The sequence below is a fragment of the Ustilaginoidea virens genome, chromosome 3, assembly GCF_000687475.1.
Source record: "Ustilaginoidea virens chromosome 3, complete sequence".
NCBI lineage: Eukaryota > Fungi > Ascomycota > Sordariomycetes > Hypocreales > Clavicipitaceae > Ustilaginoidea > Ustilaginoidea virens.
This window is the reverse complement of record NC_057318.1, coordinates 5,206,407-5,220,910: the sequence shown is the minus strand read 5'-3', so window position 1 is coordinate 5,220,910 and position 14,504 is coordinate 5,206,407. Positions and strand designations below refer to the sequence as shown.

General features: G+C 56.9%; 5 protein-coding genes across 5 annotated transcripts; 3 read left to right on the top strand and 2 right to left on the bottom strand.

Moving 5' to 3' along the window:
- Positions 1-1,601: 1,601 nt before the first annotated feature.
- On the top strand, positions 1,602-2,943 carry UV8b_04319 (uncharacterized protein; the record flags this gene model as incomplete). The annotated part of the gene is made up of 5 exons (XM_043141817.1): positions 1,602-1,670; positions 1,793-1,892; positions 2,036-2,561; positions 2,621-2,670; positions 2,750-2,943. The coding sequence occupies 5 exons, from the start codon at positions 1,602-1,604 to the stop codon at positions 2,941-2,943; spliced, it is 939 nt and encodes a 312-aa protein (XP_042997751.1).
- Positions 2,944-3,610: 667 nt separating this feature from the next.
- On the top strand, positions 3,611-5,051 carry UV8b_04318 (uncharacterized protein; the record flags this gene model as incomplete). The annotated part of the gene is made up of 4 exons (XM_043141816.1): positions 3,611-3,665; positions 3,721-3,978; positions 4,062-4,796; positions 4,984-5,051. The coding sequence occupies 4 exons, from the start codon at positions 3,611-3,613 to the stop codon at positions 5,049-5,051; spliced, it is 1,116 nt and encodes a 371-aa protein (XP_042997750.1).
- A 622-nt stretch (positions 5,052-5,673) lies between these two features.
- On the bottom strand, positions 5,674-8,253 carry UV8b_04317 (uncharacterized protein; the record flags this gene model as incomplete). Its single annotated transcript, XM_043141815.1, has 2 exons — positions 5,674-6,061; positions 6,152-8,253. 2 exons carry the CDS (start codon positions 8,251-8,253, stop codon positions 5,674-5,676), a joined length of 2,490 nt encoding a protein of 829 aa, XP_042997749.1.
- Positions 8,254-11,567: 3,314 nt separating this feature from the next.
- UV8b_04316 (uncharacterized protein) lies at positions 11,568-12,825 on the bottom strand (the record flags this gene model as incomplete). The annotated part of the gene is made up of 2 exons (XM_043141814.1): positions 11,568-12,651; positions 12,707-12,825. 2 exons carry the CDS (start codon positions 12,823-12,825, stop codon positions 11,568-11,570), a joined length of 1,203 nt encoding a protein of 400 aa, XP_042997748.1.
- A 419-nt stretch (positions 12,826-13,244) lies between these two features.
- UV8b_04315 (uncharacterized protein) lies at positions 13,245-14,096 on the top strand (the record flags this gene model as incomplete). Its single annotated transcript, XM_043141813.1, has 1 exon — positions 13,245-14,096. One exon carries the CDS (start codon positions 13,245-13,247, stop codon positions 14,094-14,096), a length of 852 nt encoding a protein of 283 aa, XP_042997747.1.
- Positions 14,097-14,504: the final 408 nt, after the last annotated feature.

Genomic DNA, 14,504 nt, shown 5'->3' with positions numbered 1-14,504 from the left:
GCTCGAGCAAGAGGCGATCAGACCGGAGTATCGCGGGCAGACTGACGCGTCAACTGTTGTCGGGGCGCGTGCGCATACACTGGCTGAGCGGCTGCTCAAGTGACCGGTCCGGTCCGCACTTGACGTTCCAAGAGAGACTAATAAGACGCGGGGTTGCAGTGCGGTGCAGGCAGGGACGGTGGATGTCTTGGGCAGCTGTCTGGTGTCGGCTGACACTCACCATCTCCATGGCTCTCATGGCCTCCCTCGAGCTTCTGGGTATAAGGCTGGCATTTACTACACGTATACCGTAGGTACCCACAAGTACCGAATCTCTGCGGCAGTCCGGAGTACACTCCGTGCCCATGGGCAAGTCCCTGAGGTACGTGGCGCGGACCTGCACAAAGGCGTGCGGCTAGCTGGAGCTGGCTTTGGCTGCGAAGGCATTACGCGTGGGTGCTGGGATTTGCTGGTAGCTGAGTCGATGATATAAAGGGCAGATTAGGCTTCAAAACAGGGAACTACTCGGTAGGTGTTGAGCAGATGCCCAAGTGGCCCGCCACTATCAGCGACAAGCATGAGGATGGCGAATGACTGACTGATTTAGGTTACCGTGGCAGATGCGAGTTGGCGTTGTTGCAGGATGCAGCGCAGACAGATCTGTTTGTCAGACAGGGACAGATTCCGACGGAGTACTTGTAGGTACCTGGGGCTGCAGACGAACGGGGGACGGGAGCCCCTGGATCGATCGAATCCTGGGATGCTTGCTCAGTACCTGTCGTGCGCGAATACGCCTCTGCCGAGGCCAGCAGCAGCGTCGACTCTCCAGTCAAGTCCACTGCTATGACGAGAAGGCTCTTTACATGTCGTCCGTCAGTTGCCTGCCGTGCTGTTTTCCATTCCTCTGGGATGTCCTCGGATACCCCGAGGGCCCAAAGGTTTGGGAGCGGGCTGTCAGCCCCACGTTTTTTTTTTTATTTATCGGTTGGCGGTACAGGCGGGTGATTGGATGTGGCAACAACAAGCACTCCCTGCCGGACGTACCTGTACGCCTTGGCCCTCGAGAGAACGTCAAGCCCAGTGCTTCTGCTAACTGCACAACACAACACGCGACGAGCCAGACGTTCCTGGACCCAAGCCGCGCTCCTGTCGGCCTGATTCGCTCCCCTTCCACACGCCTGCCCCACTCGGTGCGTCACACGCCCCAAGCCTGGGCGATAAGCCGATAGCAGGACGCCCCAGATGCCCAATCACGGTGCGTAGATTATGGAGCGCAACTCGCAACTCGATCGATAAGACGCCGCCGTCCTAATGACTCCCTCACAACCGCCGCTAAGCTTTCAACTTCCTCTGCACCTGACCCTGACCCTGACACTCTTTCCCGAGATGCCTTGCCCAGCTATTCCTGTCAAAACCGAGTCGCGTCCCGTCCTTTGCTGTGCTCGGCTTCTGCCATTAGCCCCCTAATCTCATCACCCTGCGTGCGGCGCAAGGCCTATCTATAGTAAAAGCTGGTGGACAGAAGTAAAAAGTTTTTTTTTTTCCGCAGCAGACGGTCAGGTCAGCACACGACTGATATGGCTTCCAATTTCGTGGCAGCCCGTTCTGCTGGGGAGCACGCCATGTCTTGGGGCCAAGCTCTGTCGGGCATCTTTGGAAGCGTTAGCTTGACAGCTTGGATCTGCCTGTTGGTGAGTTGCCCTCTCCTCAATGGCATCGACGGCGTTTTTTTTTTTTTTCTTCTTCTTTTGGTTCTGTGAATCGCTACTTGTATTCATTTGAATGAAGGATCTGTAGGCTGACCTGATCAAAGTTGCCGCAGCTGATTGCCAACTACAAGGCGAAGAACGCTGATGGGTTGAGCATGGCATTCTTGCTGGTCTGGCTCTTGGGTGACGTCTGCAATCTTGTTGGTAAGCATGGGCCCATGGGGGCGTTTCAAGCCTTTCACATCATCATCATCGTCGTCGTTGTCGTCGTCGTCGTCGCCGCCTCTCGTTGGAAGCCCTCACGAAAAGGCACGGCGGCTTATCAGCTGATGCTCCCTTGTAAACAGGAGCTCTTTTTACAAAGCTGGCGCCCAGCGCTGTAGCCCTGGCCACGTACTTTTGCTGCCTCGACGCAATCCTCATCACCCAAACAGGATACTACAAGGCCAAGACGGCTCGCCGACGGGCCGTTGCTCGCCGCGATGCCGCGGCTTTGTCGCACGCCGCCGCCGAGGCTTACGAGGAGTCTCCCCTTCTTGGACGACATGGACGACGAAGCTCAACCGACCTCCCCGGCTCCCTGATCCGGCACGAATCCCACAGAGAATCAGCGCTGGAGCCCATTCGCAAGGTGGTGACTGGCGAGGATGAGACGCAGGAATCCAGGCCCTGGCTCAACAACCTGCTCGGCCTGGCGGCCGTCTATGTCGTGGGCTTTGCTGGATGGTTTGTGTCCTTCAAGGCTGGCGCGTGGGATGGCGATCAAGGCATCCCCGACGACGGAGCCAGCGTGCCGGGTCCTTCTGACGCAGGTGATGTCAAGGCCCGGCTGGGCTTGATTCTGGGCTACATGAGCGCTCTCTTCTATCTCTGGTAGGCAGGCCACGACCCGACAATGACGAGCTTGCAGCTGACGAGAAAACTCATGACAGCGCGCGACTGCCGCAGATCTTGAAGAATTACCAAGAGAAATCGTGCGAGGGTAAGAAGAAGCCCCCTTGGTACAATGTCGCGCATTGGTCTTTGCCAGCTGATGGATTACTGAAAATGGCGCTCCACAGGCCTATCGCTTCTGTTCTTCATGCTCTCCCTCACCGGCAATTTGACATATGGCCTCAGTTTGATGTGTTACTCCCAGAATAGCGAGTACCTGCTCAACAGCTTGCCGTGGCTCCTGGGCTCGCTCGGCACCATGGTGGAGGACTCGACTATTTTCGTGCAGTTTCGCATCTACGGAGACGGCGCGCGCAAGTAGTCTCGGAATCATCATGCGCGAGCATGGGCTGCTTGTTTGTTTGTTTGTTTGTTTGTTTGTTTTTTGTTTTTTTGATTTTTTTTTCTTCTCGTCTTACTTTGTGGATTCGTTGCGCAAGACTGCGCTGCATCAGAGGGCGTTCGTTGCAAGGGCGTTTTGCATCAAGAGGAGCCGAAAGGGCTGTTGCTGCAAAGGATGGATAGCATCTAGTTTTCAAGGAGGCATTAGGGGTAATGCGCCGTGACTGCACCGCGCGCGCAGGCTTGCTGTGAAGGCGGCATGTGGAATTGAAACTATTCACGCCGAGCATGCTCTTTGCCCGTGGGATCGCCGTGGCCATGTACAACCAGTCCGGCATGCATCAACGCATCAGTCCGGCATGCATGATTCCTCCGCCTGGGCTGCGAATCGCTCCGATTGCGGAGCACGAATGCGCCAAAGCGGTGGGGCACAGAAACCAGCAGCGAGCGACTGACGACTTCAAGCAGCAACTTCAAGCCATTGACTCCAAGCAGCATCTCCCGTTCACCGTCACCATCAGTTCTGCCTCCCCCCCCCGTTCCATCGCCTCGTCAAGCATCCCAGCAGGCCACCCCAATTCTCTGTGGCCGCACCACCCGGCGCAGCTTAAACCCCCCCCCCCACCCCCCGAGACGCGCCATCCGCAATGGCTCCTCCATCCTCATCATCATCATCATCACCACCACCCCCCAAGAAGTGCGGTAGGTACGCCTTCCCCCGCCGGCGGGAAACCAACCCCCGCTAACGAGCCTCCAGGCGTCCTGGGAGCCACCGGCTCCGTCGGCCAGCGCTTCGTCCTCCTCCTCGCGCAGCACCCGTTCCTCAAGCTCCACGCCGTCGGGGCGTCCGCCCGCTCCGCCGGCAAGAAGTACAAGGACGCCGTGCGCTGGAAGCAGTCGGCCCCGATGGGCGGCGCGACGGCCGAGATGGTGGTGCGCGAGTGCCGGCCCGACGCCTTTGACGACTGCGACGTCGTCTTCTCGGGGCTGGACTCTGACGTCGCCGGCCACGTGGGTATGCAATCGCGAACACGCACACACGCACACACGCACACACACATATAACCCCGCTGACGCAGTTGCCCCCCCCCCCGCCAGAGCAAGCCTTCCTCCGGGCCGAGATGCCCGTCTTCTCCAACGCCAAGAACCACCGCCGCGACCCCCTGGTGCCGCTGGTCGTGCCGACCGTCAACCTCTCGCACCTGGACCTGATCCCGCACCAGCGCGACGTCAACCGCCTCCGCAGGGGCTTCCTCGTGTGCAACTCCAACTGCGCCGTGGTCGGGCTGGTCGGCCCCCTGGCCGCCCTGCAGGCCGCCTTTGGCCCCGTCGCCGCCGTGAGCGTCGTCACCATGCAGGCCGTCTCCGGGGCCGGCTACCCCGGCGTCTCGTCCATGGACGTGCTCGACAACGTCGTGCCCCACATCCCCGGCGAGGAGGACAAGCTCGAGTCCGAGGCGCGCAAGATCCTCGGCCGCATCGACGACGCCCGCTCCGCCTTTGTCGAGCAGGCCGGCCTGCGCGTCTCCGCCACGTGCAACCGCGTGCCCGTGCTCGACGGCCACACCGCCTGCGTGAGCCTGCGCTTCCAGCGGCGGCCGCCGCCCTCGGCCGACGAGTGCAAGGCCGCCCTGCGGAGCTACGTCGCCGACGCCCAGGCCCTGGGGTGCCCCTCGGCGCCCGACCCCGCCATCTGGGTGTTTGACCAGGACGACCGGCCGCAGCCCCGGCTGGACCGGGACCTGGGCAACGGCTACACCGTCAGCGTCGGCAGGCTGAGGCAGGACGAGAGCGGCGTGTTTGACATGAAATTCACGGCTCTAAGTCACAACAGTATGCCAGTCCGCTTTTTTTTCTCCTCCTTCTTCTTCTTCCTTCTTCCCCGAGCATCAAGTCCCATGTCGCCTTCAACCTCCCCCCCTCGGGGGCCTCGTCTGCACTGCCCCCTATCCAACAACTTTTCCTTGTCCCGTTCTGCACAATTCAACAACGTGGCCAGAAGCTAACCCCGGAATTGCAGCCGTCATCGGCGCAGCTGGATCTTCCATCCTCAATGCCGAGGCTGCCGTCCTCAAGGGCTACTTGTAAACAGCGGACAGCGGCCAAGACGTGCAAGCGTGAGACGGCCCGGCCAGTGTAGAATGAGGTGGAAGCGGAGGAGAAATACTTCCCACGTGCCCAATACTGCTTCTGTCAAGGTGTTTTGGACATTGTTTCCTGTGTTACGTGACGTCACACATCAAGTTCAACGAGTAACTCGACAGTGCTGCGCTGTCTGCTCATGACCTCGGCTATATCAAACGTCGGCATTCTTGCGACGAGGCGTGTTTCTCCTTTTAAAAAAGTACATGTGTCATGATACCCGCCTACGACTTGCCCCTGGACCGAGCCATGTAGTAGTTGTCGACATGCACCGTCCTGCAGACATGGACATGCAGGCAAAGCATTCGTGATTTACAGTGCGCCCGTTCAACTAGAGAGCAAGAAAAAACCAAGTCCTGCAACAAATAAAAAAAGAAGGCATATGCCACGACTGTCCTAATCTCGTCTGCCCAGCACGTACTCGCTCATGTGGCCATGGCCCGGCTTAAATATCAAACTCCCTACCCATGATGATCCAGACGCCAAAGCTTGGAGATGAACTAAAAAAAAAAAAAAAAGGAGGGGGGGGGAGCGATCGTAGAAGAAGTCGTCTGCTCCTGAGGCGTCTTCAGCGGCTTCGGTGCTCTGGCGGGGGCGACCGTCGTTCCGGCAGAGCTCTGCCATTGAAGCTGCTCGATAAAACCCCGAACCAGTTGGCCTCTCTCCTCGAAGAAGAGTGTGGTGCATCCCTTGCTGCTGACGCCATAATGCCCCGCTCCAAGTCTGAATTTCTGTCCGCCGAGCCAAAGCCAACGGCAGGGTTAGAACCAGAACCAGAACCAGACCCCTGTACCGCATTGTCGTCGTCTTCGTCGTCGTCGTCGTCCTCGTTGTCGTCACTTTCCTCTCGATATGGCTCATACCGAGGCAAGTTTCCTCCACCACGCTGCAACGATCGAACCACGTCTCCTTTACAGATTGGGCACGTGCGGCGGCGAGTTGTAAGCCAAGGTGTGCTAAGTCCAAGACGTTAGTTCGATCCGAGAACAACCGCCAAAAAATAAAATCAAAATTAAAATGCAAGCTTTCATCAGCGCAAAACTTACATGCAATCTGCATGGAATTCGTGGCCACATGGTAGGCTCATTACCCTGCTGACTCCATCGACGTATTCCTCCAGGCATACAACACACTCAACTTGTCGACCCATATACTTCCTCCACTCAGCAGAGAAGCCGCCAGCTCCCTTTTCCGCCTCGGGCCGGCGGCTAGTGCGAGAAGGCTCCACGGATGTGGGCAAGGCGCTGCTTGGGGTGAAGAGGTTTGGGTTCTCCATCACACCAGTCGTCGTCCTGGAGCGGGGGCGGGATCGGGAGGCGCTGTGCTGCAGCAAGGGCGTGGTAGGTGTTGCTGCTGATGGCGAAGGCAACCGCGACGACAAATTGGAACTCGACGTGGCGACGGTGTGGTAGGTCCTGACGGGCAGCTGATCAACGACCGATTTTGGCGCTCTCCACCGCCGCCGGCGAATTCTAGCTCGCAGAATCAACAGAGCGTAGACCACCGTCAGCGTGACCAAAGGGCTGATGACCAGCACAAGCAGCGTGTCGAAGAAGGGGCTGGCGCTGCTGGTCGGTGTGATGGTGACCCAAAGTCCTTCATGAGGCGGCTGCGGCCCCGCCGGGGGTGGTGGCGCTGTAATAAACTCAACGTCGTCCACCAATGCTGCCGTGGACCCCGGCGCAGGTCTCGAGCTTCCGCCGCCGAACAGCGTGGAGAGGAGGCCGTGATGCTTGGAGCCTGGCTCATCGCCCTGGGAATTCGCATCCGACTTGTCCGTCTCTGCCCCGCCCTTCTTTGACCCAGCCTTGTTGCCGGCCATGAGATTGCTTGTGCTTCTTAGTCCTGCTTTACCCACGAGGTCGGGGTCCCGCCAGTCGTGGACGCCAATGACAAAGCCGTCCACGTCAGATTTTGGCTTCTTGATGTTTCCCCCGATGCTGCCGCTGAGAATCTTGTCCTTTTCATCATTCCAATCCTCAACCAGCACCCAATCCAGACGGCCGCTGCTCGGATGCCGCCGGCTATCCGAATCGGTGGGACGTGAAGACGTGTCTTTGGAGACAAATGTCAATAGCCTCCAACGGTTAACCAGCTTGGAGGCTTGGCTCGTCGTTCGTTTCCCTTTAACCACGGCCCGCTTGGGTTCCGACGCAGAAGGAGTCTGCGCAACAGCCATCATGGGCTTGTCGGGAGAGCGCGTCTTGTGTATCGCAGCAGCGGTCTGCTGAACCTTGAGAACCGGCTTACCATTGTCATCAATGGTATCCTCAATGAAGCTCCCTGGATGCGTCAGCGACGAGAGCAGCTGCGCGGTGGTCCGAGCCGTGAAGACGGAGGGGATGGTGACGTTTTCCACCCGGTCGCCGTGCGCAAACATTTGAATCAGCGGGCCGCCCTTTTGATTATCGCCGACGATGACGGCGATGGCTCCCCTGCGCTGCGCCCACATGACTTTCTCCAGAAATCCACATCCCCCGCGCTTGAGCAGGACCACCTTGCCTCGAATCTCTGCGGCTTCTTGCATGGATTGTATATCGGCATGAGCGGATGAACTGCCCGAGGTGCCGCGGCTGGACAGAGTTCCGGAGAGCGCCTGCGTCAAGTAATCGTCCGTATTATCATTCTTGGCGTCGCTGGACCGGATCTTGCCGGCCTCGGAAGCGGGACCCTGACCATCCGAGTGGGCAGGACCACCTCCATTCTTTGGCAGCTTGGACTTGACGGATGATGGCGTGGCGGCGCCGGCTTTGAGCGACTTCTTCATGGCCGCCCTCGTGTTGGCGCTTCCCCAACCAGGCAAATCACTGCAGCCAAGCTCTCCGTCGGTATCCATGCCGTCCTCCCCGAAGCCGCTTCCGACCCAAAGCTGCCCGCTCAGACCCCGCGGGTCCAGCTTGGGACCGAAAGCGGCTGGGCGGGCGGCAAACGAAGTGCTGTTGTCATCGGTCAAGCTAATCGCGGCGTTTGGGGGAAACAGAGAAAAGGGCGTGTTGTAGTACATGAAGCCCAACACAGACTTTGCAGCTCGAGGGCGGGGCGGAGGCGATGCGACGACCGTTGTTCGCCTGGTCGTCAAAGCACGGTACAGGATGAAGAGAGTTGCGGCGAGAAAAAGAACGAGTATGGCGATTCTCGGAGCCCGCATGGCGAGGGCTGCGGGAACCTAGCCCGGAGACCAGTCTGTTGCGACGAGCCGGTGCGGCGAGGGATGAAAAGGGGGGGAAAGGTCGCAAATCTAGTACGACTCGAATCCGAGAGACAGGGCGTCGAGTGTGTTTTCGTGGTGATGGGTCTTGATGACCGTCGCCCACATCCGCCGGTCACATTCGACGAACGATGGCAGGAGGAAACAGCGCTGACCTGAGAAGGGAACGGCGATGGGAGTACAAAGGACTTGGATGTACAGGTGTCGTCGCGAGGTCAACGGGTCGCAAAGGTGACAAGAGTAGAAAAATCGTACGGCTGTGCGAGAGGAGAAGGAAGAAGTAAATAAAAAAGCAGCAAGAAAACAATGCAGAAAAAACAGGAGAGATGGCAGTGAATCAACGGCAGGAGTCGTTTTTTCCTCTCTTGAGCAAAGAGATCCTAGGCAGGCGGCTGGGTACGGTGGTCTGATCTGATGAGTCGGTGGGGACGTCTGGTGTGGGCAGGCAAGTCACTTGAGGCTTTTGGAGGCAGGAGGCAAGTGGGCAGGAGGCAAGTGGGCAGGGGAAGCCCATTACTAGGCACCTACGTACCTCCCAAGGTACCTCGGTACGTTGCGTAATACACTACGTTAAGTACTAGTACACCGTAGTAGGTGCCGCAAGCGTCATTAGGGCGGGCGGGCGTGTGGAGACCGGCTTACAGAACGAACCGTCCCCATGTGCTGTTACAGAAGAAGAAGCCGACAGGGGATGCTGCCGGTAGTAGCGACTAGTGAGGGGAAGGAGGGAAGGACGGGCGGAGGGAAGCTTGCGGGATGCAGAGCAGAATCCGCGCAGCAGTTGACCAGATTTAAAGCATGCCGCCTGGTTGCTCCGTCACATGTCCAGCCTGCGGCGGGTGTTGGCCTGACCCAAACTGGCTCACGAGCCGCTACCGTGCGGCCAGGCCGGCGCCAGCAAGAAGGGACTGGACTTGGTTGCTGAGTACTGGGTACCGACGGAGCAGGAGTCTCGCAGGTGGTGAGCACACGGAGCCAACTCTGCAGCCAATAGCAGGGCGGCGCTACATCATGGGTCAATCACAAGTGGACCGTGACGTTTGGAGGCCCAGGATTCCCCGCAGCGCCATGGAGCTTTGGTGGCTGGGCTGTGATGGCGTCTGGTCGACTCAAATTTTCTTCGGCGTTTGGTTTGTTCGTCGGGGCTGCCGGCCTTGGACTCTGTTTATTCTTGCTTTAGCTCCTGGAACCGGCGACTGTCAATGTTTCATGCATGTGCCTCTTTACTTTTTCGGATAGCCAACCTGCCTCGGGCCAAATGCCATTCTACTCGACGTGCATCGAAAATAAAAAATTAGAAAATTAAAAAAAAAAAAAAAAAAAAAAAAAAAAAACATAAAAATGAAGAGAAAAGTCCTCCTGCAGGTACGAGGTACGCATGCTCTATGTATGTATGTGCGTCTGTAATTACAGGGACGGAGATTGCAAACCACCCTTGGGATACTCTGCAGAAACGCCCTTTTGAAAAAGTCCTGCGTTGCATGACGGACTCGTAGAAGCGCCGCAGCCGAGTATCCCTCACGCTGCTGCTCCAACTCAGGGTGCTAGCCGACTGTCCGTCCAGAGCGCGTCTTTGAAGCCCGAAACGCTGGCGGCGCGATTAGCCTCGGCGATGCCGGTCCATGCCGACAAAAGGAAACAGCTTCGCCTCCCGAGCTCTCGCACACGGGGAAGATTCTGTTCCTCGGGACTTTCCGAAATGCCTTCTTGCCAAAAGAATTGCCGCCGAACCAGGCGCTGCCCCCGCATGTGCTATGTAATAGCACAGAAGATGATCGTGGCGTGGGTTTTTTTTTCCTTTGGTGACCATCTTGGCACATGGCGCTTTGCCACGCCGCGACCGAGCGCCATTTCTCGCGGAAAGAGACTACCGGCCGGGCTGGCATCGATGCCCCCCCCCCCCCCCTCCCCCCAACGGAAGGGCGAGGCCTAGCCTAGCCAGGAGTATCACCAGGGCAATCGCCTTCGTCATGGTATCGTGGAGTGAACAGCGAACGAAGAGTTGATTTGAGAACGGCATGGACACAAGGAGTCTTGTCCACACAAAGACTCGAGGTTGAGAAGCTAGACATGGTGGAGACGGCGGCGACAGGATGAACATAGTGAAGCTTGTCTAACCGAAAAACCGAAAATAGCAAGTACCAAGAGGTGAGTAGCGATTCCAAGTCCACCCTGTAGTGAGACTTCTTTTCGTTTCTTTTTTGTTCTTTCCCAACCTCGCTTACTGTACCACCGCGTAGAGCTGTCAGTAAACGAGCTCGAAAAGCTTCATCCTTCTCAGGCATTGCGCGATAGTAAGCCGACTTGGCAATGTAAGAAAGAGCCTGCCGCAGCATTCATCGTCATGCCATGGCCCATGACGACGGTACAGGTTCCGTCGATTTGTTGGGCATCCTAATATCCAGCGGAATTAGCCAAGACTCCAGCCTCTGTCTGATAGTAGCGAGATAGATTTGGTTGGGATTCTTTTAATCCAACTTGAGAGAAGTTGGGGAAAATTCAAACTAAAATGCCTTTGCATATGCCAAGGGCAGTGCAATATGCACAGAGTAGAATACATTCCAACGTACCCTTGCATATCATTTCATCACCTCCCGGTTCGTCGGAGCATACTATCAGTAGGGCGAAATTCCTTCCCTCAGCGTTTCTCCATTTCCAACACTTACTTGCCAGTTTGAAAGAGCTCTGTGTTGGCGTGGATCTGCGCGAAGAATCTTGCTCTGCACTGTGAGCGGCGGTTCAGACCACGTCGCGTGGTTTCTCAGGGTGACAATGAGGTGGATGATTGCATGCGTCTCTCGACATTGACGCTGGCCTTCCCGCCGCCGCATGTTTTGGTTCTTCTACATGCTCCAACTACGTCCGTGCCGAGGGTTGTTGATGTTGCAAAAACAGAAACTGAACAGGCAGCTCCAGGAAGGCTTTGCAGGGCGCTGCTACTCAACTTTGAAGTAGAGAAACGGAAACAGCCACGGGAGGTGAAGCCTCACTGAGCCGAGTTTTTCCCCCGAGGTAGTAACAGCTGCTTATCCTGGTCCGATTCCAAGGCCACAGAGAGAGTGTGTGTGTGTGTGTGTGAGTATGTGTGTTGACGACTCGTTGCTGCCCAGGGTCAAAAACGCCTCAGAGTCGGCCACCTTTTGCAAAAGTGTTTCGTATTGCAAAATATCCAGGAAAACCTGACCAACACGGAGGGTGGCAACGATGCACAGAGTAAACCACACTCGTGCAATTGCCACCTCCCGTCCTGCCACCTAGTATTCGTCAGAAAACAAGGCCGCTTGCTCGACAGGCGCGATGTCCTCGTCGTCAAGCATCGCTTCCATGCCGACGGCTTTGCCCTTGTCCCATTCCCGCCTTTCGCCAACTTTTGACCACACAAAAGGTGGCTCAGTCTTCCTCGCATTGAACTCTGTTGCCTGTTGAATCTGTTCGTCTGTGAAGCCGGCATCTTGCATCCGCTGGGCCTGGTGCAGCCTCAGCTTCTGTTGGTCTCTGAAAGCTTCTACTTGGTCGTCCCATGCGTCGCTCGGTTCGTTCATCTGCACATCCAGCTTTGGGTCGTATGACTCTGAAAACCTTCGGTCTAGTTCCGCGGCGCCGCCAATCATTCCCCTTCCACGATGCCTCGGAGGCGGTAATGGGCCGATGAAGTCCTCTAGCGGGTCCGAGTCTTGATGCCTAGATGGTCTTGGCTCCTTCTCTCCCGACGCTGGAGGATCGCTCCTTGGCCTCGCTCGATGACGAGACCGATGCCTGTGCGTTCGGCTGGTCTCTCTGGGCGAACGAGATGATCTGTGGCGTCGCCGTGGCCGAGATCCATCTTTCCGTGATCCGCGACGACAATGTCCATCATCATCCGTGTCTGATCCGCCGCGCTCTCTACTTCTTGGCGACTTCCTCCGCTCGCGGTGTTTGATATTGCCATCGTCATCACTAAAGTCTCTCTCCGAAAGACGCCCGTGCCTGGTCTTCCCGCCTCCGCCTTTGATCAGATCCGAACTCCTTCCAGAACTTGGTCTTTGACGGCCATCAACGACGCCGCCCCTATCCGACCGTCCTCGCTCGGCTGGGGCGTCACCGACATCATTTGCTCGTCGTTGCTGCTTCTTGGTCTTGCCGCCCAGTATAGCTTGGATATCGCCCATCTGCCTCCTCCGTATATCTCTTGCATTTGGATTGCTTCTCCTATGCTTCACTTGCTGGGCGTGGTCAAGGCCTTTCAACCGGGCTTTGGATTCCGCCGCCTCTTTGGCAAGCAGAGCTTTGTTGTGCGCATCGGTGTCCTTGATGATGTGACGTAAAAATCGCGTATTCGGTTTGGGTATGTTGGACGGCCTAGCGCAGGATGAGACTTCGGCACAGAGTGTCAGCGTAGAGGTTCGTGACGTACTTTTTGCTGTCGCGAAAGGCTTCCAGTCCCATTGCCGAGTACTTCAGTGAGCAGTCATTGGCGTCCTGCGCCAGCAGCCCCGCGACATAATCATCCGTGAGAAGCTCGTCGTTGGACATTTTTTTTTTTCGTTTGCAACAGCAATCCGTAATGTTCGATTGCGGTTGTCGCTCAAAAGATCCGAGGAGGGCGGCGCGTTCGCTGCCGTTGAGAAAGTCGACAACCTGGATCCAAGGTTGGTCTGGTCGGCCTGGTCGGTCGGAGTTTTGTCAGACCCAGATGCATCTGTTGCGGGCGCGGCTAACCCGTTTAGGTTCGAGGTAAACATCCCTCACCTTTTCATCAACCTCAACCTTTTGAATCAACAACAACAACAACAACAACAACAACGGCAGGGAAAGAGAAAAACAAAGAAAAAAATTGTACTACAGACTTTGCGCAAGCGTACGTGCTAGCAAGCGCAAAGGCTCACACCGTAGCAGATCAATTTAAAGAACCACCTCGTGTCGTCACAATCTACAGCAAATCAGCACCCATGATGGGAAAGTCTGCCACCAGCGACGCGGCGCAGGCCCTCGAGGCCTTGAATCGGATGCAGTCTCAACAGGAATTATCCATCATCAAGCTGAGCGAGACAATCGCGGATCCAGGCGAAGCGGTATCGAGACAACGCGCTTCGGATGCCTCAGCCTCTTTCCTCGATGGACCTACGCCCACCAGCTTGGAAGCTGATCTGGCCCACTATACAGAGCTATTTGCAAAGCTGAGATTCTCTTACGTGGAGCAGGTAACAAAGGAGAAGTTCCTCCGGGCAATCGTCGGCGAGCCTCCACTGATTGTCAGCGCGCAAGAAAACCACGAACTGGAAAAGGAAAACCAGGCAGCCAAGGCGGAACTCAAGTCGCTCAAGCTGGAAGTGGCCTCCATGGTTACAGAGTTGGAGAGGAGGGCACGACAACTGAGCCAGCTCTACGAGGCAATACAATCAGACACGGAAAGGTTGCAGCATCTGCCGGCCCAGGCGGAGGAACTTGTGAGCAGTAACGCCGCACTCAAAGAGGCTCGTGAGGTTAGCAGCGCCAATCCCGACCTCAACCTACCTCTGGCCAAGACTCGTGCTTTGATAGCGCGGCGTGAGGCCGAGCAGCAAGAACTTGCCAGGGAGCTTGAAGGTCTGCAGGCCGAGGTGCCAAGGAAACGAAAGGAAGCTGAGCGCCTACAAGCCGAACTGGGTCCGCTGGAGGCGAAGCTTCAGACAAGTTCGGCAGCAGCACGTGAGGCCCAGAGGAGAAAAGCAGCAGCTCTTGGTGGCGTAGCTGACGACTTGGAACAACGCGCACGATGGTGGAAGGCTAGCGAGGAAGTGCTCACGCAGGTCCTAGACCTGTAGGGAGAACTTGACCAAGTGCCGATACGCTGGCTTGGCCAAGTTTTTGCGCAGCGCATGCTTTTGCGTCTGCCTCTCTTTTTTTTTTCCTTAATTTGTTTTTTTTTGTCACGGGGCCGTTGCCAAATATCCTTGGAGGACGGAAGGGCATTGGTGTTGGGCGTTGGGGATCGTTCGCTGGGCATGGCAAAGGATGGCATCTGGCTCGGGCGGTGTCAACATTGGAGATGTCGAGAGCACACCGAGGCCAGGGACTGAGTTTCATCTACATTTCACTTCACCTAACAGTCAATACATCTGCGAGCTTGTGCAACGTCTGCCGGTTTACCTCTCACCTGGTATCTAGACTCCCGGGGAGTCCTATACGAGTGGCCAAGTGGTGAAAGGGAGGAAGTCGGAACTGGGTAGCAT